Source organism: Drosophila mauritiana, chromosome 3L (genome assembly GCF_004382145.1).
Source record: "Drosophila mauritiana strain mau12 chromosome 3L, ASM438214v1, whole genome shotgun sequence".
NCBI classification, from domain to species: Eukaryota; Metazoa; Arthropoda; class Insecta; order Diptera; family Drosophilidae; genus Drosophila; species Drosophila mauritiana.
This window is the reverse complement of record NC_046669.1, coordinates 19,725,582-19,751,484: the sequence shown is the minus strand read 5'-3', so window position 1 is coordinate 19,751,484 and position 25,903 is coordinate 19,725,582. Positions and strand designations below refer to the sequence as shown.

Genomic DNA, 25,903 nt, shown 5'->3' with positions numbered 1-25,903 from the left:
GAGTGCCGAATCCGGCTCACGTCCTGGCGGCTCGTGCTCGGCTGTGCGCTCGTGGCTTTATTTTGGCTCTGGCCGGTGGCTCAAAGTCGCGTGGCAATCAGTTTGCTGCCGTCTGTGTTCGTGGGTGAAAGTCCGCACCGCTTGGCTGTCATGGTTTTTTGCCGCATCTCGTAGATACTTCATATGGAAAACGCTCTATCGGTTGGAATTGTATCTCGTGGATTGTGCCGCCGCCGTCAAGTGTCACTTGAAAATTGTCAAAATTGAATTCACCGAACGTTAGTGAACAAAGGTCCTCCAAATGGCCATAACGAGTGCTGCGGCCTTTGTCTGGCTTCGATTTTCAAACCCAACTGCAGGGCTGGCCGGATTAAGCCAAAAGGTTTTGTAGAGATACTTGATACTTAAGTGCTCAGTGAACTACTCATCAACAGCATCATCGTGTAGTGCAACTGCATATTTCCTCCGGCTGTTTGGTGAGTGAAGTGATCTCATTGCAGTTATAATATCCCCTTTATGCGACTGTCTGCTCTGGTCTGGTCTGGTTTTGGTTCCCGCTCTCGTTTTTCGGTGGTGTTTCGAAAATTGCAGGCGATTCGGGGTGTTTTTTTTCAAACTGCCGCCGACGACAGGTATGGGATAATCAATTCCAAGGAAAACTAGAATCAACAAGGAGCTCTGCGCTGCTGCATTTTATTCAAGAGTGTGGGTCGACAGATATCCTTTGGAGAAATATATAAATCTCGTTCTCGGGCATAAATCTAATTGAACTCGAGTAAGTTGCGTGTGAAAAGCTCATATATTTGCAGATATGCAAAAAGGAAGGCGCAGTTAAATGCTCTGGGAGATCGATACAAGAAGGAAGTGACCATTAGTCACTGGGATTTGCTATAAAAGAGGAAGTTATTTGAATACAAAACTGTGTTCATTTCATTCCCAAATGTTTTTAATTTGTGACCAGGGGTAAACAAAGTACAATTTTCAATCCTTGCGTGATAACATTCATAAGATTCATAAATATTTAAACAAAGGGTGTGATATTAGTGGATCGATAAAGCAAATCTTTTTAATTAGTTTAAAAGAGTATAATTCGTTAGTTAGGAACTAATTATTAATTCTGAAACATACTGCAGACATGGTAATGCAATTTAAATCGTAGTTATCTGCGATATATCTGTGAGTATATTTAACTCCAGTTCATTGGCAATCGTTTAAACAAAACATAATTTTAATTGGTAACAAATTCCTTGTGCTGTAAACAGGATACAATGGGTTTGTTAAAGGGGTCGAGAAACCTCTACATTTAAAATCCATTAAATTGAATTTCCTTTGAGCGCTTTTCCCCTTTGTTGGCCTGTCTCTCCTTTGTCAAGCCCAAAAGTGGTCAATTGCCAGGCAGACAGAGGGCGGAAAAGTCGACAATGGAAATCCGTCAGATTTCTTTAATTTCCCCAGCAGTCTTTGACTGCTGAATTGGTTTCCTTTTCAGCCTGTCATTTGATTTGGCTCAAGAATAACTCCATTGGAGCTAAAGAAGTGTTGAAATTCGAGAAAAAAGAGTGTTTCTACTTCGGTTAACAAACATTTTTCCTCAAATCCAATACAATATCTAGGGAGCATTTCGAGAGCCAGTTCCAAACAGATTTGCATCAAAGTTGGCAACAAATAGACTGTGACTTGCAGTTGGTTTTAGCAATTACTCTTTTTATATTTTCGGACTTCCTGGTGGCTTCCACACACGAACCCGTGCACATTGTACACCGATGCTTTTCTAATTACGTTCATGTACATATCATACAACATGGACATCTGATGTCACAGGTCTTCTTCGTTGCATTCAATTTGACTCGCTTAGAAATGCAGCACCCTCTCCGGACAACCCGGTAACCACCACCCACACCCAGTTCATGGAGGAACACATGTCATGGTATACCCTGTGGGTACCTGGCAGCAAAGAAAACAGAACAGAACAGAACAAAGTGAGAGACCCAGACTAAATTAATCAGGGCCCAGGTAGCGATTGGAGAGAGCTGGCGGAGTTCCTCGGGGGTTGTATCCATACCATGCCATGCCATCCAATCCCACTGCAACAAGCGAGTGAGCCGTGGAAAACAACCCCATGCGGACCTTTATAACTAGGGATTCCCCCATATGCTTTCCCTATATGCAAGTGACTGGAAACTAAACTAATGGGTATCTCATATATAAATACACATGTATCAGGGTTTTAAACGTGATGTAAAACGTATTTCCTTTGATTACCAAATTTTCCGTATAAGCAATACCCAATAAAACTTTTAACCAACCTTTTTTTCGGGACCAAAAATGTATCCACAACAGGTAACGTTTTGCTAACTTTTCCCATGTCGGGCAACTAGACTTCAAAATACAAGGAAACAGTTTAGAAGGTAAAGTCAGCCAGCCTTTTTGTGGAGTTTGGCTAACTTTCCTTGGCGGGCAACTGTGAATATTGGGGATGAAAGTGTAAACAGCTGACGGCGGTCTGAAGGACCTCCTTTCTCACGGGTTAATTTTCTTTCGCAACGCCAACATGCAAACATACAAATGCTTGCAAAAATATTTATTTAGTAATTCGATGACCGCCAGTTGTCTCCGGTTACTCAAGAAGATTTGTTGATTAACTCTAAATGGATTTAAAATATTTGCATGTTGCACCATTTCCGTTGGATCCTTAAAGCGGAATAATCCTTCCTCATATAGTTACTACTGCCTGCTGCGAACTGTAATTAAACTGTGTCTGCATAATTTAAGTGCTTAATTTTGCTGAAGCGATTGCTGTGCCGTCGCCAAGTTGAAATGCAAATAAATACTCAAGGCCTGAAAGCGGCAAAGAGAACGAGAGGCAAAGTTTTCCGGATAGCGCACGCATTCCGCCTCCGGAAAAGTATTTGTAACAGTGTTTAAACTCACATAGCCCTCCGTGGTTTGCGAACTATTAAAAAGTGAACCGAGTTCTTGGGCGGTGGGCGGTGGGCGGTGGGCGGGGTGGCTAGCTCGCCCAGCACTTGGAAAAGTGGGCGGCGCGGTGCTGGGATGATTATCCAAGTTTTAGCATTCTTTCTGGCTCGGCTTTCGGTTCTCCAACGCCATCAAGAGCCACATAGCGCACAGTTATGGGAAAATATTTTAATTAATTTAAAACTAATTTTCTTGAGAGCCAAGTGAAATGACCTTTGAGTGTGCTGAAAGCAGTGCACATTCTCGGAACGCAATTTAATTGAAATATTTTAGAACCGAACAACACCTCGCACCGATGAGGCTTTAAACGTTATGCAATCTTGATTAAATCACAAACTTGTAATTCATGCAGTGTGCATCTCGGTGTTGTGCAACTGCAACCTAATCATATCACACAGATGCTCCCTTTGATCCGACCGCAAAAAGTTCGCCAAGAGGGGATTTTTCCGGGGCTATAGTCTCGAATGGATGCCAAAGCGACTCTCCGATTGCCCACCACTTTGAGGATTCGACAGGCATTCAAATGCCTTTCCCTCAGCCAATCCCCCATCCCAGCACCCGGTGAAAGTGGATTAGCAATTTGTTAAGCCAACAATTTACCCAGCTCCGTGGGGCTTCACTTCGTCGAGTTGTTTGCATTTGTCAGGACCATGCTGCTCTTTTCTGCAGTTCCTGCAGCGGAAGGATATCCGATGACCCTGCCGAGTGCCGCCAAGGGATCCATGTACAGGAAACGAAATGAGGATATTACCCAACGAATTATGTGAATAATGGTATGCAATGTTGGTTGAATGTCAACAAAAATTGAAATGATGGGAGATCAATTTTAAATTCTTCAACTTCATATACAATGCCATGGTAAATGCTATAAGTTTTAAATAACTATTTTAAATTCATTTAAGATATGCTTAAATATGCTTGTAAAATTATAAGTTTGCTACTTGAAAGTTCATAGCTCATCAAATACTTATAGTAAATACAAATGCTATATTAAAATACGTTGGATCTCAACTGCGCCTTTTATTAACTTAACTATAATTAAATAATGTCAAATGAGTAGTTACATTTTTCCCTGTGTACCACCTTTTGCACGGCTTCTCAGTCTCTCACTTTGTGTTTAATTGTAATTTTAACTTTTGCCATTTAAGTGTCTGTTGTGTGCCATCTGGAGCGACTTGTCTGCACCGCCGGCGAAGCCTTTTCCGCTCATTCTGTCACGCAGTGTTTGCCGTTCGTAAATGTTTTTAGTTCAGCTAAATGCAATTGTGGCCACTTCTTGCACTCCCTGCACTTCCTGCCAACGCACTTGGCCCACTCGACTGCGCCTTCAGTTGCCAGACGGGGCGAATACGCAACTTAAAGAGCTCTTTAAGAAGGAGTGCGACAATTGTCGCTTTAATTATCAAACTAAGCTGCTCAAATTGGGTCGGAAAAGCGGCTTAAAATCTGCACACTGTTTATGTATCAAAAATAAAGCGCAAAGCGCTTCTAAGTCATGATTGCATTACATCTAAAGCTTATAATAAGCGTTAGTCGTAGCTACTATAAAACAATTGTTTTCGCCTGTACTTAAAATGAGATTTATATGAAAGCTGTTTATGTTTAACTTTCGACCAAAAGTACTGTGCTTTACATCCGCAAAAAGGTTAAAATAATAATAATAATACAATTCCTGTAAAGACGACAATTTATGAGCATGGAGTTCGAGTCACCTAGGTTTTTAATTTTCTGCTAAACGCATGGAAGGACTCACATACACATACGCAATTACGCGCACATTGGTCTCAAGGTTTCATTTGCGATTTATGCGAGAATGGAACTCGTCCGTCGCGACGGAAACGGAATAATTTCCCATTTCCGGTGTGTGCCAACAAGAAAACTCAAAACACACGCGCGCTTCACTGTGTCTGTGTGTGTGTGTGCTTATGTGTGAGTGTCTCCTTTCAAACAAGGCGAATAATCACAGAACAGGTACAATAACACTCGACATTTTGGGGAAGGTGGGGAAGCTGGAGGACTCACATTCCACTTGGCAGGACTGGGGAAGCAGGTCTGCACGATTAAATAAAATACTTCCTAATAAAAAAACGCAAATTTAATTTACTTTCGGGGGCTGTCGACTCGCAGCAAACATAAATCGAAGTCAACGAGGTGCCCCAACCACCGAGATCTTCCCACACGCCAACGAAAATTCAGTGATGAGAAGGCAAGTCAGCTTCTAAGAAATTCAGATGAAATGATTTGCGAAATGATCACTACTTTTAAACTGAGCTCTAAGATGAATAACATTGCAAATTTTTAAAAATATAAATATTTATCTAATATAAATGACTGCTTGCACTTATAAATGTGATCTCCTTTAGCCAAAAACTGGCTATGAATAGTAACTACAGCTTCAACACTCCTGTCGCTGCTCCCTCAGTGCTCATTATGCTCCTGCTTCCAGGATCCGGATGGAGAAGTGGTATATGGCGTGTCATAAGCCCCCACCAGTTACCCAAAACAATTTCGCCGAGCAGGCAGCCAGATTGGATGCTGGGGAGCCTGGGAGGTGGGAGTGGTGTTATGTGGGCATGCCAAGGTGGTGAGACGCCATATTTTCGACTCCATCACATCTGATGCCTGCGAGGCACGTGACGCCGAATATAATGAGAACAATTTTTATTTAAATTAGATCCACCGCCGGACACTTGGCACAATTATGGATGGATACCAGCTGCCAGCTACCAGCTGGGAACTGAAACTGGAACTCATCTCCTCCTGGTCAGCATCGCGCAATCCAGCAGATATAGACACTCGTAAAATAAACTTAATGACCTGCTTTCGGCTGATTACTTTTCGACGTGATGGCCAAATATGCTAAATATTTTGCATTGTGCGTGTTACACTGCAAGCATTTGAAAATTGACTTTGTTTAATGGAAAATGAAGGGGAAAGGCAAAACATTTTTAATTAATGTAGGCATCAGAATAGAAAATATCTGAAAGGCTCTGGAAATCAATGTTGTGGGTATGCTTAATATATATGGCATATATATTTTCATATATATTTGAAAATACTAATATTCATACTCCTTAAATTCTTAAAAATGGCTACAATAACTGGTTAAGTAAAACATCCCTATGTTAAATTACCAACTCGTATTTAAATTCCTATATACAAACACATACAAATCAATATTATGTGGCTTCAGTTCCCCAAAAAGTAGGCAATGATTTTAATGACTACTATGTATGGACATTTTAAATGACTTTTTTGGGGCTTCCATTCCATCTGGCTCATCTAGTTGAATGACCCTTTTGAACTGCACACATAGTAAAATCGAGAGTACCAACTTTCGAGGGTATTTCAATTTCAATTTCAATTTTTCCCTGCTGCTCGAATTTAGGCTGCATCCTCGAAACTGAGCTTGTTTTGGCCGCCGCTCATTATCGTAATGGACACTTTGGACGGAGTGTTGCTCCGGGGTATTCCGGGGTGTTTGGGGACTGGACTGGGATGGGTACTGGGAGTGGGTGCACATTCCATTAATCATGCCGAGCACACAGCTCGCAGGGCCTCGAAACTGAACCGCAGAATCAACAACGACAAATCATGCGAAAGCGAATGCGCAAATAATGAAGCTTAAAATTTCAATGCCTCGGCATTATTCATTCCACCCAAATCCGTTATCGGAAATTAATTTTCAAAATCCGCTTAATGGCTAGCGCCTTTATGAGTTTACAGATATTCGAATTTTGGGGTGGGGTTCCTTTCTTTTTTTTCCCTGTTTATGTGGGTTTCCCTTTAAACAGCAACTATTTGTAGCTCTAATTTTAAGGATATATAATGCACATATTTGCGTTTTCGATTTGACTTTTGCTTTTCTATATCAATTTACAATGTATTACTGTGTCCATATTGACACTGCTTTGGCTAGTTAATATTGGTCGAGCCCGCTGGCAAAGCCGCAAAAGTGCATTAATTTACTTTTCCCAAAATAACACATTTCAGTCACGCAATGTGGGCGCCAATTAAAGTTGTTTAAGCAATTTTATGCCTCAAATTGCACAGTTTTTACGAGCCATCATCGCCATAGAAATAATGGCAAATGTTATAAAAATTACATAAGTATTGACTTGCTGGCGAGACAACAAAAGAAATTTAATTGTGATGATTTGTGGTGAATTAATATAATGGCCATCGAAATGCAATCAACACTTTTTTCAACTATTTGTTCAATAGAAATTGATTAAAGCGATTTTTGTGCAATTATTGGTTTAATTAACGTTTATTAAAGGAAAAACTATTATATATAGAGTATATTTTGGAAGAGTTTTCTTCCTTTTCCCTACAAAATCAGAAATCAGAAACATTCCGAGTACACAAAACTCTTTTCTTCGTTTCATTTGAGAATTGTAATTAATCTAAGCTGACTTGCGTTTTTTAATACCATCGCGAAATGCAGACAAACTCTTGGAAGGAAGTGGGGCAACATATTGCCATCCAAAGAGTTTGTCGTTCAGCTGACTACGTTATATTCGATTTGCTTGATGAACTGAGCTCCTTCTGGACTTCCCTCGCCGTCTTTTCCTTCGATTAATGGATTTCCTTCGCCGGTTCTGGCGCCTGAAAGGCTGCCATAAAATCTGACAAATCAACTTCCAGCTGTTTCAGCGTCAACGACCACAAGTACACACACAAATACAAGTGCGCAGCAGAAAAGGATACTGCGGAGTTTGTAGAAGAGCCTTTGGGGGAAGGATGGGCAGGATATATGTATATGGCGACATCGCCCCACGAAACTCAAACGGGAGAGTTATGCAAATATGAATACTTCTTCTGTGTTTTTTTCGCCTTGCTCGAGATAAAGTGAGGGGTGCGCAACTCCAGGCTCAAGTTCCGGAGTCCTGGATTTCGGCAATCGAAAATCAAGACGAAGAGTTTATATTTGGCGACCCTAATAATCCGCCCTTTCGCTTTTCCCTCTGCTGATTCGGCGATATGTGTTTATGCGATCTATTCGGACGTGCGGGCTCGAAATGGAAAATTATAAATCTGGGTCAAAAGCAAATTGCTTGTAATTCATTTTCCCCCATATGAAGACATTAGATGGACATTATTCATGATTATGCGGGGTGTGTGTGTGGCTTTCTTATCTATGAAAACGTAAAGCAATTTCAATTTGCTAGAATATTATTGTTATTTTTTTTGTGAAAAAAGTATGGGGACTTAAGTTCAAAATTTGCTATAAATGCGAAATCAATATTTGCGAAATGTATGAGAGTGAAAATGTATACCTCAAATATGCGTAATATATATATTTTTGCTGTGTAAATCAAATAAGCTCATACCTGTCAATAGCCACAGATGAAACTATCATTTAATAAACGTCAAGCTTGAGATTATTGAAACTTTCAGCTGTCACTTCGAATGCAACTCTGCACGGCTTCATTTGACGCCACAGTGGTAATTAATAAGCCCCTTCTTAGGATTTCGCATCCATTTGTGTATGTGCATCTCCAACTTCACGGATGCGGATCCCAAGTGTTGAGATGTGTTAGCAGCCAACTTTATGGCACGAACAAAGGCGACAGCCACAGCACTCAGCAACCAGGACTCCGGACTCCGGACACCCGGAGGCGTTCCGAGGAGGAAGGCGGAGAAAGCTACTCGGAGTGCAGACAACAGGAGGCGGACACCGACAATGTGGCTGACTGATTTAGGTGCACATTTAGTGGCGCACGCAAGGCGAACCCGGCACACCCACTCTCGATGAGCCTGCATCCCTGGATTCCCGGGACACTGGAGCAATATTTGTGACTCAAAACTGAGCTTGGAAAATTGTATGAATAATCACTAACGAAGTAGTTTTTAGCTCTATTGAAGTAATCACAAGTATGCCTTTCATGAAAGTTATTATAAGGTATTCCATTTTAGATATGTTATTGGCTGCAGATAGAATCAGAAAAGTTTCTCAGTGACATTCTCAGTCACATAACTCGAAGAATTCCTTTCACTGTACTTCGCTGTAGCTGTCTAAGATTGCGGTCTAGTCACTAAGTTTCCTGTGCAGACGACGTAGACGTTTATTAAAATGAAGTCAGTCCCCGGGTCCGACAGGTTTTGCGGTGGTGCCAAGACTGGGTCTTCAATTATTAAGTAGCACTTTCAGTGCTGCCGCCACGGAGCACAAGGACTGGGGAGCGGGCACGAGGGATGCAGGAGGCGCTTTAGTGTCCACCTGCATGCAATCCCGCCATTGGCCTCCGGCGCCCTCTCAAGTGGCACTGGCTCCGTGCTCATGCACGGCTCGCTGCTGCTCTTTCACTCCCGTGCACTGCGATAAAAAAGTAGTTGAAACTGGGAAAGGACCATACAGAATGGAAACAGCTAGAGATGAGTGAATAAATGGGCATCTGAAATGAAAGCATCATCATATAAGCGTGGAAACAGGTGGACACTGGATTCTAGTTTCGTTTTAACAACCCATGGCTTATATTAAGATAGATTACATGAACTGCTAGTAATATATCTTAGTATTTCCCATGTTTCTCAGTGTATCGGTGGACGCAGGCACTACCCGCAAACTGCCCAGTTTTCCGTGGCTTTCCATTCGTCATGGCGTGGCCACAGGTGATGGGGTTTTGCTGTGGCCCGGAATAATGTGAGCCATTCCCGCCTTTATTCTAGGAGTAATGTACATATAATTTAGCCAGCGGCTTGTCGGGTAACCCTAACTTCTGATGAAAGAGTTGCAAGTTGCCGGGGATCCCCCACCTCACCATGCAGCATGCCCCACAGAGCACCCACTGTTCGGCGCCAACGTCAATGTCAATTGCACCGGGCACGCGAGATGTGTTGGGTTATTCTTGTGGAAAATGCCATGCGATAAGGATGCAGTCTGGAGCAATTTTCGCCTCGCCAGCTCTGCAGACCTCTCCACTTGGACGGGCTAAACTGCCGGTGGATTCCCCAGTTCCATGTCGAGGGATCAGCCAGTTCCATGGGTATTTAGTGTGTTTGTCCTTTGTGCAGAACACGCTAACCACCACACATGCAATGCATAATTTTATGATTTGAAAGGAATTTGATGGTACTTTAAGTACTTGGGAACTTTCGTGATAAATTAAGGGATATTCAAGTAATCAACTTCTGCAATTGCCAAAGTGTTTCATATTGAAAGGAAGTGTCAGTTATTTGCGGTCATGATTGAAACCAGAGTTTCTTTCAAAGTTTCCAAGGCATTTTGAAACTGCTGCCCTGTGTCAAAAGCTGAGTAATCGATTTTATTTGTAAAATTAATTTGCATTTAATAGTTTCTTTGTTTTCTGACACTCTACACGATACTATAACGATTTTTATGTTTTTTCCTGGTTTTGCTGGGGACAAAGGAGCGTTTTCACAACGATTCTGCGGCTGATGCCGCAGTCATTAAAGTTTTTCGTGGTTTTGGTGTCAAGCACAGCGACTGCCACGCCCCCGTCACCGCCAACGCCCCCTCTTCAAATTGTTGTGTTTTAACCCTCTAAACCCCCTCGCAGCTGTAGGGCATTTATTTTTGTTGCCTTAGTTTTAGGTGACGCACTTTGAAGCTTTTGGTTTCAGATTCTGTTGGATAAGAAACAGTACAATGATAGCTTTTAAGCAAACTTAATTTTACTTCAATTAAAAACACTTTTGTTAAAAATACAGCATCTTTTCAAACACTTCATAGAACGCGGGGTTTATACATACCTCTTACTCTTAGATGCGTTGAAAAGTATATATATTCTGGCCTTGTCCGTCCGTATAAACTTCAAGATCTTAGAAACTATAAAACTAATGCGTTAAGATTAACCTTAACTTTTGAATAATCGTTTTTTTAAATTTAATTGTGTGTCTCGCTTATTTCTATCGGTATACCAATAAGAACATTGTTACTTCCACGCGCAAATTAACGGGTATCTGATAGTCGAGAAAGTCGTCTTTAGTTTTTTCCCTTTAGGTTTTTCTTGCTGACATAGAAACAGATTTCCCTGAGATTATTTTCTCATTCATTAACTAAGTTTTCGCTTTGCTTTTCGCAAAGGGCTGCTGCTGATATTCAGTTGTCTTTCTCCACAGCAAACAAGAGTTGGGAAATCTTGTTTTCCATCGTGCTTACCACCTGTTTACTCGGCTATTGTTCAGTTGACTTTCGCAATTTCCCTATCACCTTATCTTCACTATTTGTCCAAATGAGCAAATGGTTGCCATGCTTTTTGAATGCGAATGAGGTCCGTTTCAGGTAATTACATGCGGGTGTACCCCTTTTACCTCTGTTTATTTTTAGTTTTTAACCCAATTGCACACCGCAAAAAGGGGGATTCCACCAGGTAACCGAGGTATATACACACATAGCTATATAGCTATATATGTGTGGCAAAATGGAGTTTTAAGTGCAGACTCAGCTCGTTGCGGCTGGCCAATGGCCATCCTTGGCCATTGATTAAGAGTAAACAGAGCATGTAAATGTTTGGATATTCAAACTGTGCATTTTTCCTTTGTGGCTGGATTTTTGCGCAGTTTAAGGTTCGCCATTGCAGCAAGCGTGTGTTTTGTGGTGCCAGTCGCAGTATGCCCTGCTCCGTGCTCCGCGGAGTTTACGGCGAAGTCACCCCAAAATGTTGGTGGCCGAGTCCAAACGGAATTTTCCTCGCCCACAAAGTATAATGAATAACGGCGATGGCACGGCGTCCAGGGTGGAAAGACTGGTGGCCACCCGCGCAGCCGGGGCATTGACATTCTGCCTATCCAGCGGATAGAGAGTTGAGCCCTAAGCACAGGACCTCCCCGAGTCCGTTCCCATTCATCCACACTCTACCATTTCGATTTTCCCGGACAGGCGTGCAACATAATTCTCGGGCCGCCATCGCTTTGATTTTCCGCGCTGCGAAAATTTCGCAATTCTAGGCTGGTCAGTAATGCACTGGGAGAAATATTGTCAGAGTTTCTTAATATGTGGGAGCATTCTTTGGAATACGCATATTAATATAAATACATTGAAATATTTCTTAAAAATTTAATAATAATTTTTTGAATCAAGTGATGAACTACATTTCGATTGTGTATGTGTTTTCTTTATCTGAAATCTGAGAAATCATGTTTTTTGAACTTTAAAAATTGGGAAAGTTTAAATAATATATAATCTTAAGAGTTAACATTCCTCACACTAAACATGTAATTTATTTATTGACTTTTTCGAATTGTTCGAGTGACTCGATAGCGAATTAGCGCTCTCCGCTGGGCGGCAACCGGGTGGCGACTGGTTGGCAGGATAACGGATAACGGGCGTTCAAAGGACCGCACAGTGCAGTTAATAGTTTTCCAATGCCGCCGGGGGCACACGCACTGCCCTCTGACCTCCGACCTCCGATCGCCCACAGCGACACCGATAATCATGTTGATGGGCCTGCACTATTGAACACGAAACTTCAGCCGGCTTTGGCAATTGAAAATGGGATATTCGGGTGGGTGGCTGCTACACAATTGAAAAAAAGAAAAGCATTCAATTTGGTGCAAATGTCTGTTTCTCCATTTGGTCCTCTGCACGATTTCCACTACATTTCCCACACTTTCCCAGTGCGCCGGATGACCATAGGATTTGTCCGTAAGTCGGGCTATTTGCACATTTTCCATGGGGGAAACTCATGTTCAAAATTCATATGCGACATGTTCTCGTTTTCAGTTCAGGGAAATTCGAATTGAATTTTTATTGCAAATGTACAACATTTTATACGTTGGGAGTGGGAATATTTTGAATAAATTAAAATTTAAAAATTAAACATTTTAACAATATTTATATTATATTATATAATTATATTATTATTATACGTGGGAATTTTCCCATATTTTACAAAATGAGCGTGAAGACGAAAAGAATGAAATCGATATATTCGATATATCGATATATATAGCCATATTCACTCAAATGTTACTATCCACATGCAGCTCTTATTCATTCTATTCTAAGAGGATATAACTTTTTAGCTAAATTCTATAGAAAATCACCCAAGGTGATTTGATTCTAGTTTCTCACATTGGAATTATTCTCTTAACTAACCTTTTTAAAACAAAGAACAGCCACACAACATTTAAGTCATTCGTTTCCGCAAGACAGTTCAATTTGAAAAGGGACATGGGTTTTCCATTTCCATTCACAGCCAACGGTTTCAAATCGCCCCGAAAAAGAGCGCACAAAACATCCACGGGAAATCGGCTATAAAACTGAATGATTCTGGCTGCAAAAGGCGTTCGTCCACAACCAACTGTTGTTGGAAAACTCGAAAGCGGGTAAATGCGAACGGACGCACGTGTGTGCGGCAATTGGCAGGACCAACTCATTAGCGCAAAGGGCGTACAGTGTGCCATATAGCACACATATCGCACCCATACCTATAGCCACATATAGCATATAGCATCTGGTCATCGGCCGATCCGTGCGTGTCCGCAATTAAGGTGCTGAAAAGGACGAAGAGGGTAACATATCCCAGTGACGCGACAGATTTCACTAATGACCATTGGACTGGGGGGTGAGTGGGTATCCACTGGATGCGCCTCTTCCTGTTCACCGAATATCCCGGCACTAGCCCAACCTGAACCACCGTCGGAACTTTTGTTGATGAATCGAAAAACTACGGGAATTAGATGTGCATGTCAGTCGGGAAATTACTGGCTATGACCCCCTTTTCCGCGCCAGCTGTTGATGTATCGCCGCCTCTGGTCAGGGTTCAAAAAGTTGTTAATATTTTATTTGTGGCTGATTATTTAATTACGCGGAATGGTGGCTAGCTACCCACTGGGAGTCATTATGTTCGTCTCTAAAATTTGGCCATATATATGTCAATTTGATTTTATTTTAATGGCATTACTTGAGGATTTACTTGAAATAGTAGTCAACTAGAAATGAAATGCTGAAGTGTATGGTTTTCAATTCATGTTATTTGTACATACCTATTGTTCAAAAAATCGAGTCTGCTCACAATTTATTTAGGTATTGTCTAGTCACTCCGAATCTTGACTTTTCCTCCTTTATGTTGGTTTTATTCCTTTGTCCTGGACCATAACTTTCAACGAAATCGCATTGAATTGTGGAAATAATCGCCATAAAAATGTTTCGTGCTCGACTAGTAATTGGTTTGGGAATTTATGAGGGTTGATTGTATTTCTTATTATTTTTTTTGCTTCCCCCTTTTGGAATACATACAGGCATAGAACAGGTCATATATGTGGGGATTGTGTTTGGGGGATGGGGAGTTTTAATGCCACAATAGGGGCCATTGACACCCTTTGTTGGGAGTTTATTTTAAAGCTTTTTTTACAGACAGTTTATTTGTATGGAGCAGGAGTTGAAGCTGTTAAAAATACGGTCTTAAGTTCTATTTAATAATGATTCATGAATATATATACAGATATGAACATGAAGGATAATAAATATAGCATCAATATTTGAGATAACTTAACTGCTGTTTAAGTGCACTTGTTATATTTATTAAGCCCTTAAGTTTTTACTGCAAGCCCATCAATATCCCAGAATAAATTTAAAAATGAAAATTGAGTAAGCAGAAATGAGGTCATCGTAATAATTTCGTTAGTGAGTCTATAAATGTGGACCTCAATTTGTCTTGAATTTGATTTGTGTGCCTTTCAGTACAGTCAACTTTTTCTCTTTTTTTTTGCAGAAAATGCCTGGCAGGTAGACTTCTGTCTTTCCTCCACAGAAGGCCAGCAACGTCGCAGAAAAAATTTTCCTCTGGCGATGAGAGCTAAACAAATGACGCCTCTTCCATGAGGGATTGGGCTAGGAGCCATCTGCCGCGTCATCGCCATCGCAATTGGAATCAGAATCAGAATCAGAATCGCAATTGCAGAATGTGTGCCAGCGACGTGGAACCTTTGGTATCCGTCCACTGAGTGGCAGGCGGAGATTCTTCCCTAGACTGACACCTCTGATTGAATCGGCAAAAGCGGGAAGAACGAGGGGCAGAGCCAAGGGAAAGCCGAAGGAAATGCGGAAAAACTCAAAGGAAATGGCGGCGAATCGGAGGCGCAAGAAGACAATCGGCATGCTGACATCGGGACTGAAATCAGTAGTCAAGTGGAAAATTATTGTATCATCCATAATGTTGCTCTTATTAGGCGGGACAAGTGAGTGAAACTCATTTACGGCACTACATGTGACTGCCTCTGACACATTCGGCCTGAATAAATACATAAATTCATTTGTAAGCCCAACAGGCGTATACGCAATATTTGGATAACACACAGTAGATAGTTTGAAATGGTCAGCAAGGCGTTATCCAAACCATGTTGTTTCACTATACAAGTGCAAGTGCAAACTTTACTAGGAGTTTACTAAATCTGGCATTTTGAATTCGACAACGAGAAATATTAGAAATACCCTTTCTGTCCTTGTAAATATATTTAGAAACACAATTTGTCAGCAAACTACACATGAGCTTAAGGATCAATTGCTTTAATTTATGAATATTTTTTTGAATAATTGAACTATTGCTTAAGATCTAAGATATTAGGTATATATTTTGTATATTCCTTTTAAAATAGAGATCAGTAGAGTAGAGTCTTTATCTATCCACAACAAAAAAAAGGCAAGGACATCAAACTTCGTGACTCTGGATGGAGTTCCCTTCTATGTTTTTGTTTTGTTTGCATAATTCGTACCCGGGGGAGCTGCTGGATGCGAATGCGACTCAATTTACACGACCTGGGTGGAGTGAACAATGGCCGAGGCTCTTCAATGGGTCCAAACAGAAGGCAGCCACACGAAACAAATTACAAGGATTTATAATTCTTATCTCTCCGCTTTGCTTTCTCGCTCTCGTTTCATGTGGTGGTGACTCCTTGGAAATTGCCGGCATTGTGTTCTCCTGCCCCTGCTCCTGCAATTTGGATTCGGATGCGGTTTCGACAAAAGGTCACGTGCTGGCGGTGCGAAAGGGTCGCCTGATGTCCCCCAGCACATTCACCGCCCTCAGCGGGGACCTGCATGTGCAGATCCAGTTCAATGGGAACGAGATGTCCTCGCAGGCGGAGGAGGAGGAGCACACCATCGCTGGTGGCCCATCCAGCGAGGAGCCCTTGAGCTCCAGTGACGGACTGAAGAGCAGGAACAACACCATAATGAGCACTTTAGTCATTAGCAAAATCATTGATGAAGTGGAGTCACCGCTGGAAAAGGGGTTGACACCGGGCCCCGAGGTAACCAATACCAGCCAGGTGGTGCTGCATCGCAAGCGCAAGGAGGTGGTGCAGAATATACCGCTCTTCCCGGATCCCCGGTTCAATGTCACCCAGGTGACGGTGCCATGCCAGACCTTCCTGATCGGCGGACGCTACGAGATGCAGGTGGTGAGCAATCTCAAGTCGGTGAACCGGAGTGAGGTGACCACCACATTGGTGCCCGCCCAGGACGAGCGACTCCACCAGACGCTCGATGTGCGATGGCCCAGTGCCGAGATGATAGTGAGTCCCGTGCGCCTGAAGACCTATCCCAAGCATCCTGTGGAGGTGACTCTCCGCTTTCCCGAGGTCAACTGCAATCAGTCGGGCAGTCTCGCATTGCCGGAGTTTTGGTTGGAGCTAATTTACTGTGGCAAGGATCGCAGCTGCAATCGGAATATAACCCCATCCAGTGTCCTTTTTGCGGAGCAAATACGCGGATTCCCCAAAAACAAGAGCCTCCATCTGGGATGCGAACTATTTGGACTGGCGGGCAACTATGCCGTCCAACTGCGACCGATGATTCCCGCCCAGAACGTGCCCACCACCCGGCAGCTACTGAGCGTCGATTGGAGCGACGAATTCGTGTTCAACGTGTATGCCCGCAGCATATTTCCCTGTGATCCGCACACGGGAATCGGTGTCCTCTACGAGTATCCTGGCTGCATTCTCGAGCAGGGCGACCGGGTGCGTCTCTATGCCAGGCTGCGGGCCGATGTCGCGTCCCTGAAGCCACCCACGTCGCTCCACTACGTCTCCGAGCAGCGGGTCGTCAAGAGCCAGCATTCCCTGTACTTCGCCTGCGAGCACTTCTCCGAGAAGTACGTGGAGTACTGCTTCGTCTACGTCAGCCAGGCAATTTCCGGAGCCGTAGCCGATGTCCGGATGGACTGTGTGCCCACCCTGCCCGTCAGCGGTGAGTGGTCGATGCTGCATTAACGCCGTTTTTAACATCATTAAAAGGAAAATCCCAATTAAGCGGCAGTTCAAATAGTTCTTAACACATTATTGCGTCTGCTCGCTACACTGAAAGAAATACCCTTTTTATTTGTATTTCACATTAATTTTTAAAATAGCAAAAATCGTTTTACCAGTTATTTAAATCTTAATCAAGCCCTTAAGCATTACGACCGCATTTTTGAAATACAAAGCCCTAAACTATTTGCATTTATTCATTATTCATTCATTTATTCATTTTCATTATATATTTAAACCCGCTATAGTAACTTTGAAGTGATTAGCTCATGACACCACTCTTTCCGCAGACTCCGATACCGGTGGCTGGGGACCTTGGAGCGAGTGGACGCCCTGCTCCACGAATTGCTTGGGAGGAACGCGCAATCGCTACCGCTTCTGTGACTCACCACCCCCGCGATATGGGGCCAAATTCTGTGAGGTATGTAAGCCCAAATAACTCGGCAGATTAACCTCTGAACGACCTCTGCCTCCACCTGATTTGACAACGTTAACAGCCAAAGTTTGATTGAGTGCTCCCAGAAATGATTAATACTTGGGCGCATCTGAGCCATCAAGACGATTTCAATAAGTGCGGAACTACAACTAAAGACGGGCGAACTTCGCCCGACTCTGGGGACTTCGTTACCCAAGAGATTGCTTCCAGCTTAGTTCACACATTACACTCGACTTTCCAACACTGAGCGAATTCTAAACACTTCATATTATACAAAAACTCTCAACTTAGAACATTTAAATGAGGGCATATGAAGTTCGAATACATGCTCAACCATTTTAATTGGTAACGAAGCCAACTCATACATTTTTTTATACTCCCAAAAAAAAGCGGATAAAATCTTGAAATTGAAAGGCAACTGAGTAATTTCTTGCAGTGTATCCCTCCGGGGCAAAGTGGAACTATTTCATTGTTTTTGTTTGTGGGCCATGGCGTGGAGTGGAGTGGAGGACGGAGTGGGTGGCTTCGGCACGGTATGTTATGTTGTCTGCAAGCGTGTTTCCACACTGCGACACTTGCTCCAGATTGCGTGGGGAATTTACGACGCTTCCGACAATTGTCGGCCTACTGCGCTTCGCTTTATCTTGTTTCTTTTGTTGAAGCGAGTGGAAGAATGAACCTCCGCCTCCGTCCCCATCTGCTCCCGCACTGGCACCATCCACGTCCTCATCCGCGCATTTCATTATCCAAAAACTTCCGGCATCAGGATCCAGCGATAGGGGCACATTTGCCCGTACTTTGCCCACTTGTTCGGAACAATTACAGGCAAAGTTTTTAAATGCTCCGCGCACTTATTGCAAGTAGTTCTTACACGGGAGACGCGGATGCCACGGATGCTGGAACAATGGCTTCGCCGTGAGGCGACTACAATTGCGTGGGCGGCTGCGTCCATGGGCCGGCAGCTGGAGGAGGACCCGGTCGGTGGGTGCCACAACCACCTCCACTTGCCTCGACAATTTGCATTTGCCCCCAAAAGAAACGCCCGGAGGCGTTGCCGCCGCCCATGTGCGTGTACAAATATTGCTCCACGGGCTATTAATCAAACAAAGCTCCCACACGGCAGGCACTATTTGCTTTTGGAAAACACGGGGAATAACCTTTTGTGACCACAGAAGCACCACAAACTCAAATTAGTGGCTTTCTAGTGGCGCTTTAAGCACTTTAAGGCAGGAAAATGTTTACCATATTCATGATTTAGTCAGAAAAACACACAAAGAGCATCCTCGAATAGAGGGGTATTAAATTAAATTTAAATAGAATTTTTATTAAATTATTAGCTAGTCTATGGAGAAAAGTGTATAAAATGGAGCTTAAAGTTATTTATCTATTTTTAATTTAGCTATACCACTGAAAAAAAGTCTTATATTTTCAATAGTTTTTGTAGAATATATTAGTCCAGCTTGGTTTATTTAAGGTGATGCTGGGTTTGAAATAAAAAGTGATTCTCGTTCGCTGAGTTTCACTTTTTTTCCACAAAAGCCACATCTGTAATGATATTCAGGTTCGCTTCCGAAAAAGTGGAAATAATAGTAAATATGTATATCAAATGGATTCACTTTAAACTCTTTATGTTCTCGGAAAATGCTTTACTAAATTAATAGTCGAGTTCCTTCCAGAAAAATAGCTTTAACAGTAAAGGATATGGATTCAGCTTTGAAAAGCTTTCATTCCCTTGACAACGGTTCATCAACTAGTTGTTATAACAGAGCTTATTTTAATCAAACAAAGAACGATGGGTGTGCAAATTCATAGTTATAAACAATGTAACTGGCGTTTTATTATTCCTAAAATATCAAACACTCGTCAAAATTCGTAGACAGTCAAGTCGGATAACGAAAAGCAGCCCTAAAAATGCCGCCGAAAGTGAAGAAGGAGAAGAAGGATGTGAACAAGGTGACCCAGGTGGACAGAACCTTCTACGAGCTGACCATCACGGATCTCAACCAGAAGCTAGCTCGACTGCGATCCCACGTGACCACCGTCGATGAGTCCAACATCACGCTGACCGAGAAACTCAAGGAAGTGGAAGCCGATGGCGTAGACGTGGCCGCTCACTTGGAACGCACCCTGGCGGATCGGAATAACTCAATCACCGAACTGGAGGAGCGTCTGGTGGAGATCACCAAGGTGCGGGATGTGGAGAACCGCTTGGCACAGGAGAAGATCGGGGACTTGGAGTCGAAATATAAGGCCATGCACGACCAGTTGACCTCCGAAATAAAGCTGCTCAATGGCAAGCTGAACTCCCTCGACGAGTTCCGCATCCAGAGGGATGTCCTGTTGGCCAAGTTCGATGAGCAGGAGGCGGATCTCAATGAGCGCGAGAAGGATCACAAGGAGGCGCTGTACAATATGGAGCAGCGAGCTGTGGTGGAGAAGGATGCGCTAAAAAAGGAGGTCGAACAGAAGCTGCTGCAAGTTTCCGAGGACTTCACCCGGTCCAGTGAGATCCGTAATGCTGGCTACACTCGCCGCCTGATTCGTGAGAACATAGCCCTGCAAAAGGAGATCGATCTACTGGTCATGTCCCAGATAAAACTGCAGCAGGCATACACCAACCAGAAGTCCAAGCACAAGGAAATGGAGGAGCAGTACAGTGCCCTCGATCAGATCAAGAACGAGCTGGTCCGCAACTCCGTGAACAAGATCAAAATCATTGAGGGTCTGACCAGGAACTACGAGAAGCTAAAGGCCAAGTACGTGGAGGTACTGCGCTACAAGAAGGCCTACGAATCCCATCTCCAAGCTGAAAAGTGCGAGAATGTCAAGCAAAAGGATGCGGCCGGAAAACTGCGGACTCTGGCCAAGCGAATGGAGATTTTGGATCTGGACAATCGGAATCTGGAGGTGGTCCATGCCCAGCACGAGATCGAGATTACTCGACTGCGTGGAGTCATTCAGGAGATCAAGTGCACTGTGCGGGATGCCATCGTAGCGGAGCAGGCGGCTAAGAAATTCCCGGAGAGATTAGCCGAGGCCAATGTGGATGACCCCGAAGTGATAAATGAAGTTCGGGAGGAGGCCATATCCCTTTGCAAGCTGAAACGCAGCGATTTGCTCTCCCAGCTTATGAGCATCGTGAGCTCCCATTCGGAGGAGCTTCCGAAGACTCCTTCGATTGCCTCCATTTGCAGTGCCACCTCATCGCTGTATGCTCCAGGTAAAATGGGCTTCATGCCCACGAGACCCAAAGCGACGCCATTCGACGCCTTCCGCAGCGAGGTCATCGAACAGGAGCCGGATCGCACCGTTCCGGAGGATCTGCAAAAGCAGAAGATGCAGGATCGGCTAATGACCTCGTTGCGAGGTGACGAGAATACCATCATCGATGTGGAATTCGGCACTACTCTATACGTTTCCTCATCGCGCGAGGACGATCTCATTGAGGTGGAGGAGGAGCCACTGGAGGAGCCAGAGGGCTCCACCAGCTCCATGTCCGTGAAGAAGGCCAGCAGTGAGGGTTCAGTGGCTCCGCCCGAAACCGCACCGCTAGCCCTTTCCGCATCCTCGAAGGACATCAAGGGTGCTCCCAGCCTAGGGGCTCTGGACACACTGACGGCCACATCCAAAATGACGGGTGTTACCAATGAGGACGAGGGCGAGGAGGAAGGCGAGGAGGAGGACTTCGATGTGCAGTTCGTCTACTAGAGGGATCTGAAAATTGTGTTTACTTGTAGTTCCAATTTTGTTGAGTCTTGAATAAATGTGTGCATAGTCAAAAACGTATTATTCTTTCGCTTAGATTCTTAAAATGTTTCCTTTAATGATAATAATCCATAGCTCATACAACCGTGTAGTGCGATTCGTCACTACTCGGACGCTCACGGTGACATAAATTGATTCTCTCGAGCTTTTTTTTAACTCTTAATAATGTAATTTACATATTTATTTACAGGGTCCTTCGGTTGAGACCCAAAAGTGTGGCAAAAGCATCGCCGACACGTGGGACTGCATCTACGAGACTTCGGGTACAGTCATCACCAAGGAAAATAGCACCGAGGTGAGCCAGGAAATTGGACCAGGATGTCGTTGCGGCTGCATTGTGCATCTGGGCTCCTCGAAGCCCAAAAGGATCATTGCTGGAGCCACACAGAGCTGTCCTGGCCGCTCTTTCTGGCTAATACAGGTACCGACTATTAACCAACACCATAACAACCTCTCAACTTACCAAAAAAATCAAAAAAAAAAAATAAAAAAAATAGAAAATGGCGAAAGTTAAGTGAGACTGGCCTTTGGCATTTGGTCAAGTTTTGAAAGCTTTCAAGTTGTCTGCCACCATAACTATAAAAACGAACAATGCCAAACACTCAGAAGTCCAAGTCCATGAATAAAATTCCGCTACGCTTCGCCGGCTGCCCCAAAATGACAAAGGAGCCCCCACTCAATGCTCCATGCCACAGGGCAGTGGGGCTCCGATCTGGACGGACATCGCTGGCCAGAGGGGGCTGAACTCAATTCATGCATAATAAATGCCCCACTTGGTAGGCGTTTTGACCAGTCCCGAAACTATCAATGCGTAAGGGGTCCAATGGGGGTGAGCTGAACTTAATGTACTCGGTATTCTCGGTAGGAAGGGGTATGCCCAACTCCATCTTGGGAAAAAAACATCTATTGTCTTTTCGTAGGTAAAAAAGAGCATGGAAATAAATTGTTGGACAAAAGGCAAGAAAAGGAACAGAAAAATTTACCAAATAGAATAGAAAGAATCTTGGGTAGAAAAATGATGATTGCAGATGATGCTAAGATTCCGAAATATACTATAAAATCCCGGGAAGATATACAAATAAATATTACATAAAGTAAATGCAATAAACCTATTAACAACATTATACATAAAAAATTAAAAAAAGTTCAAAAAAATATGAATGTTTTGCGAATGTTTTTACATTGTGTTCTATATAACACCATATTAACATTCTACCAGATGTGGGAACCTATGATATATATATAGGCCTGAGATTCAGTATTAGAAAATATATCTTCCAAAACAATGGGTATCACATGAAAGGACTATCGACTTTTCCATCCATACACACTTGGGCGCAGCCCCTTTTTTGCTCGATACAATTGGAATGATTAGACCTGCCAATTGGCACGTTCGAGGGATGAGGGGAATGTGCCGATGGGCAGGAGGCTTAATGGTGATGAATGCCTGACCCACTTCGGCAGCCTCCACTTGCCCCATGCCCGGGAATGTGAGGAAACCCCAAGCCAATTGCCCGTATGTTCACGAACACAAAATTCCTTTCCTCGCAGGTGGATGGTGAGGAAAGCATTTCTCTGGCACTGAGTTTCCTCCGCTTGCCTTGTGCCACCCAGTACATAAAGGTGCGCGATGGACCGTCGCTTTCGTCCACCCTTCTCGTGGAGCTCAATGGCGGTGGGCTGATCCTCAAGGGAGCCGGCGTTCCGGTGGTCGTCGATTCCACTGGTGGCCAACTCCTAGTGGAGTTCTCGGCCGGCGATGGACAGGCGGGCAATGCCACTCAGGAGGCAAGTGCAGCCTGCACCGGAGGATTCATGGCCAATGTGCAGCAGCAGTTGGGTGAGTAAAACATTCATAAATATTGAAGGAATTTAATAAATAACTCATTTAATTGTTCAACAGCTACAAGGAGCAGTAACAGTAGTACCACACTAGTGGCCGCCACTCGTTTGTCTGGAAAAACTCGTTCTGTTTCCCACAAGTCCATGTCAAGACTTCGATTTACCCTGGTTCATCTGAGTGCCATGATCTTTGCCAGCATAATCATCATAATAAGCTCCCTGTTAGGTGGGTTCTTGAAATATGAGTATAGAGTTTATAGATGGTAATCACCACTTCTATCGTTTCCAGGTGCCCAATATGTGGTGCGATACCGGAAGTATCACCTGGCAGTTGCTCGGCGACAGGACGAAGGATCCCGACTTCACACTCCCAGAGCATCGCTGAGTTCCCTGCAAGGTCCTCCCTCACGGGCCATGTCCACAACAACTCTGCTTTCGGAGGTCATTTACATGGTGAAGATGCGACCCAAACACCACCTGCGACACTCCATTCTCCGCGAGAGCGTGGACGCCGAAAATCTGACCAATGAAACGGAGTTCAAGGAGTCGGATTCACAGGGAATGCTGGCGAAATGGTAAGGCTAGGAGAAAAGTGGAAAAATAAAGCTAACTCAATTCGTTGCAGCGCTGAAATCAAGGAGCTGGGAAGCTCGGCCTCCATGGTGACCCTGCGCAACGAGAGATCGTCACCAGCGCGATCTCTGGATACCGGAAGTATCATTGGATCACCTTCCTCTGCGGAAGCCGAACTGGCTGCGGTTCACAGCAGGTCAGAGTCCAAGGATTCCCCCACGGATGAGGCAATAGAGCCGCCGAGCTGCAAGGACAGCGCCAAGGACTCGGAGTCCATCATATCCTCAGGAATGAGTTCCCTGTGCAACAGCCCACCGATGAACAGCAAGCGACTGAGCAAGTACTCTGATCGCTACGATGCGGTGACCCTGAAGTTGCTGTCCTCCAGACTGGATGAGAGCTTGCAGGATGCCAGCTCTCTACTCTCGGTAACCGAATCCTTCAAATTGGGTCGCCTGAGAACCCGCAGTGTCAGCTCTTCCCTGACGAATGTGAGTTAAGAGGTTACACTGGAATTTCTTCAGCTAAAAACTTATAAAAATAAGAAAAGCTTACTAATAGTTTTATGTTTCAGGGTTGCTATTCACCAGCTGCCAGTGTGGTAAGCACGGCAACCATCAGGACGACCAGTAATCCCAAGGAGTCCAAGGAGAAGCAGAACCGAAGGAAACTCCTGGCCAGACCAGGCTCAGAGTTTTCGCTTGGAAATCAAGAAGAACTTGAGATGGATTACTACGATTACAATGTGATCAATGCAGGATCGGCACCGGGCTCCTATCTTGGAATGGATCCGGCTTACCTTATCTGGATACCACCATTCGAAGAGGTGGCGGAGCGGGAAGAGGACGATAAGACACCAGAACCGGAACCAGATCCCGAGAGGGATGAACGGCAGCCGCTGTACGAGGAGATCCGTATGCCCAAGTACGGACACTACCTAAGTCCAGCCAGTAACACGGAGTCCAGCAAGTCCACAACGGCTGAGAACACACCCAGCTCCGAGGAGAGATCCCCACCAGACAGTGGGCGTCCCTCCAAGGCCACCTCGCCCTGCGATGGAACGGAAAGGGGTGGGCGATCCATGCCCAAGCAACCCACTCCGTTTATGTCCAGGAAACAGAGACGCCAGTCCAAACAGCAAATGCCATCCAGCTTGTCCTTGAGCGCTGGTTCACTGGATCATGAGCAGCGACGCAGCAGTAAAGTTCCAATCGAAATCGCTGCAGTGCATCAGAAGGTGGAAGCCGAACTGGAACCCAACGACTCCATGACTGGCTCTTATGTGGAGAAGGAAACTGCCGTGGAGAAATCAGCGGGGGATCTGCAGGAGTTCCTGTCTCTCGATGATATTCAGTTCGCCGACGAGAGTGGCAGCGACTACGAGGCTGTCAACCTCAAGAAAGTACCCAAATCGGAGCTCCAACTAAACCAGGATGATGCTCGGTCCAAACTCTTGCGAAGAAGGGAGCCAAAGTCAAAGGAAGTGGCCGTGTAGCACCAAGTTGTAATTGTACATAAAACCAGCACAAGAAGTGAAGTATATGTTTAGTATAGTTTATAATACGAACTTGTAAAATACGGGTAAATATAATGTTTACATATGTCAGCACCATACGAAACGTAGACCACCTGGAGTAGTTGTGTTTTTAAAGCTAGGATTTAAGATCGTCTCAATAATATGTAAACTTGAAAATCGAAAAGTATATAGAATGTAGTCTCTACAGCTCCTTAAGCCTAATCTGTTCAATCTCTCGTTACACTGTACATATATAAGTTAGCCAAGGCTCACTGTAGTTTAAGTATTCATTCGCACTCGGCTATGTACACAACCCAGTTATGTGGAAATATTGATTTGATTAATAGATTTTATTTGGCAATTACTTGAATCTATAATTAGAGAATTGGAATTACGAAATTTTGTGATCTTGATTTTGTGCTTGTAAGCATGGGAAATTCTAGTCAATACATTAGTCAAAATTAATTAGCATTTTAAAATCAAAAATGTTTTTGTTTCTAACAGTTTTAAAGCCCTTCTATATCACCCCGATCTGTAAGATAAGAAAATAAATAAAATAATGAATAAAATAAGAAGAT

General features: G+C 43.8%; 2 protein-coding genes across 3 annotated transcripts; both read left to right on the top strand.

Annotated features, from left to right (window-relative positions):
* The first annotated feature begins 94 nt into the window (after positions 1 to 94).
* On the top strand, positions 95 to 25,868 carry LOC117141536. Of its 2 annotated transcripts, XM_033305030.1 has the most exons (10): positions 95 to 476; positions 14,661 to 15,126; positions 15,914 to 17,134; positions 17,484 to 17,614; positions 21,585 to 21,815; positions 22,946 to 23,234; positions 23,295 to 23,462; positions 23,526 to 23,811; positions 23,862 to 24,300; positions 24,384 to 25,868. In XM_033305030.1, exons 2-10 carry the CDS (start codon positions 14,988 to 14,990, stop codon positions 25,302 to 25,304), a joined length of 3,825 nt encoding a protein of 1,274 aa, XP_033160921.1. In that variant the 5' UTR covers positions 95 to 476; positions 14,661 to 14,987; the 3' UTR covers positions 25,305 to 25,868. The 2 variants fall into 2 exon arrangements, with proteins under 2 accessions (XP_033160921.1, XP_033160922.1); XM_033305031.1 differs by lacking the exon at positions 95 to 476 and having other exon boundaries at positions 14,988 to 15,126; positions 23,298 to 23,462; positions 24,384 to 25,304.
* Positions 19,284 to 21,409, top strand: LOC117141539 (cilia- and flagella-associated protein 157). Its single transcript, XM_033305038.1, has one exon. It carries the CDS (start codon positions 19,541 to 19,543, stop codon positions 21,335 to 21,337), a length of 1,797 nt encoding a protein of 598 aa, XP_033160929.1. The 5' UTR covers positions 19,284 to 19,540; the 3' UTR covers positions 21,338 to 21,409.
* Positions 25,869 to 25,903: the final 35 nt, after the last annotated feature.

Excerpts from the sequence above, each read along its gene's own strand:
- LOC117141536 (XM_033305030.1), top strand. The coding sequence starts at position 14,988 with ATGCGGAAAAACTCAAAGGAAATGGCGGCGAATCGGAGGCGCAAGAAG. Across the intron at positions 15,127-15,913 it reads GCTCTTATTAGGCGGGACAA|GTCACGTGCTGGCGGTGCGA; the intron begins GTGAGTGAAACT and ends TTTCGACAAAAG. Across the intron at positions 21,816-22,945 it reads GCTCTTTCTGGCTAATACAG|GTGGATGGTGAGGAAAGCAT; the intron begins GTACCGACTATT and ends CTTTCCTCGCAG.
- LOC117141539 (XM_033305038.1), top strand. The coding sequence starts at position 19,541 with ATGCCGCCGAAAGTGAAGAAGGAGAAGAAGGATGTGAACAAGGTGACC.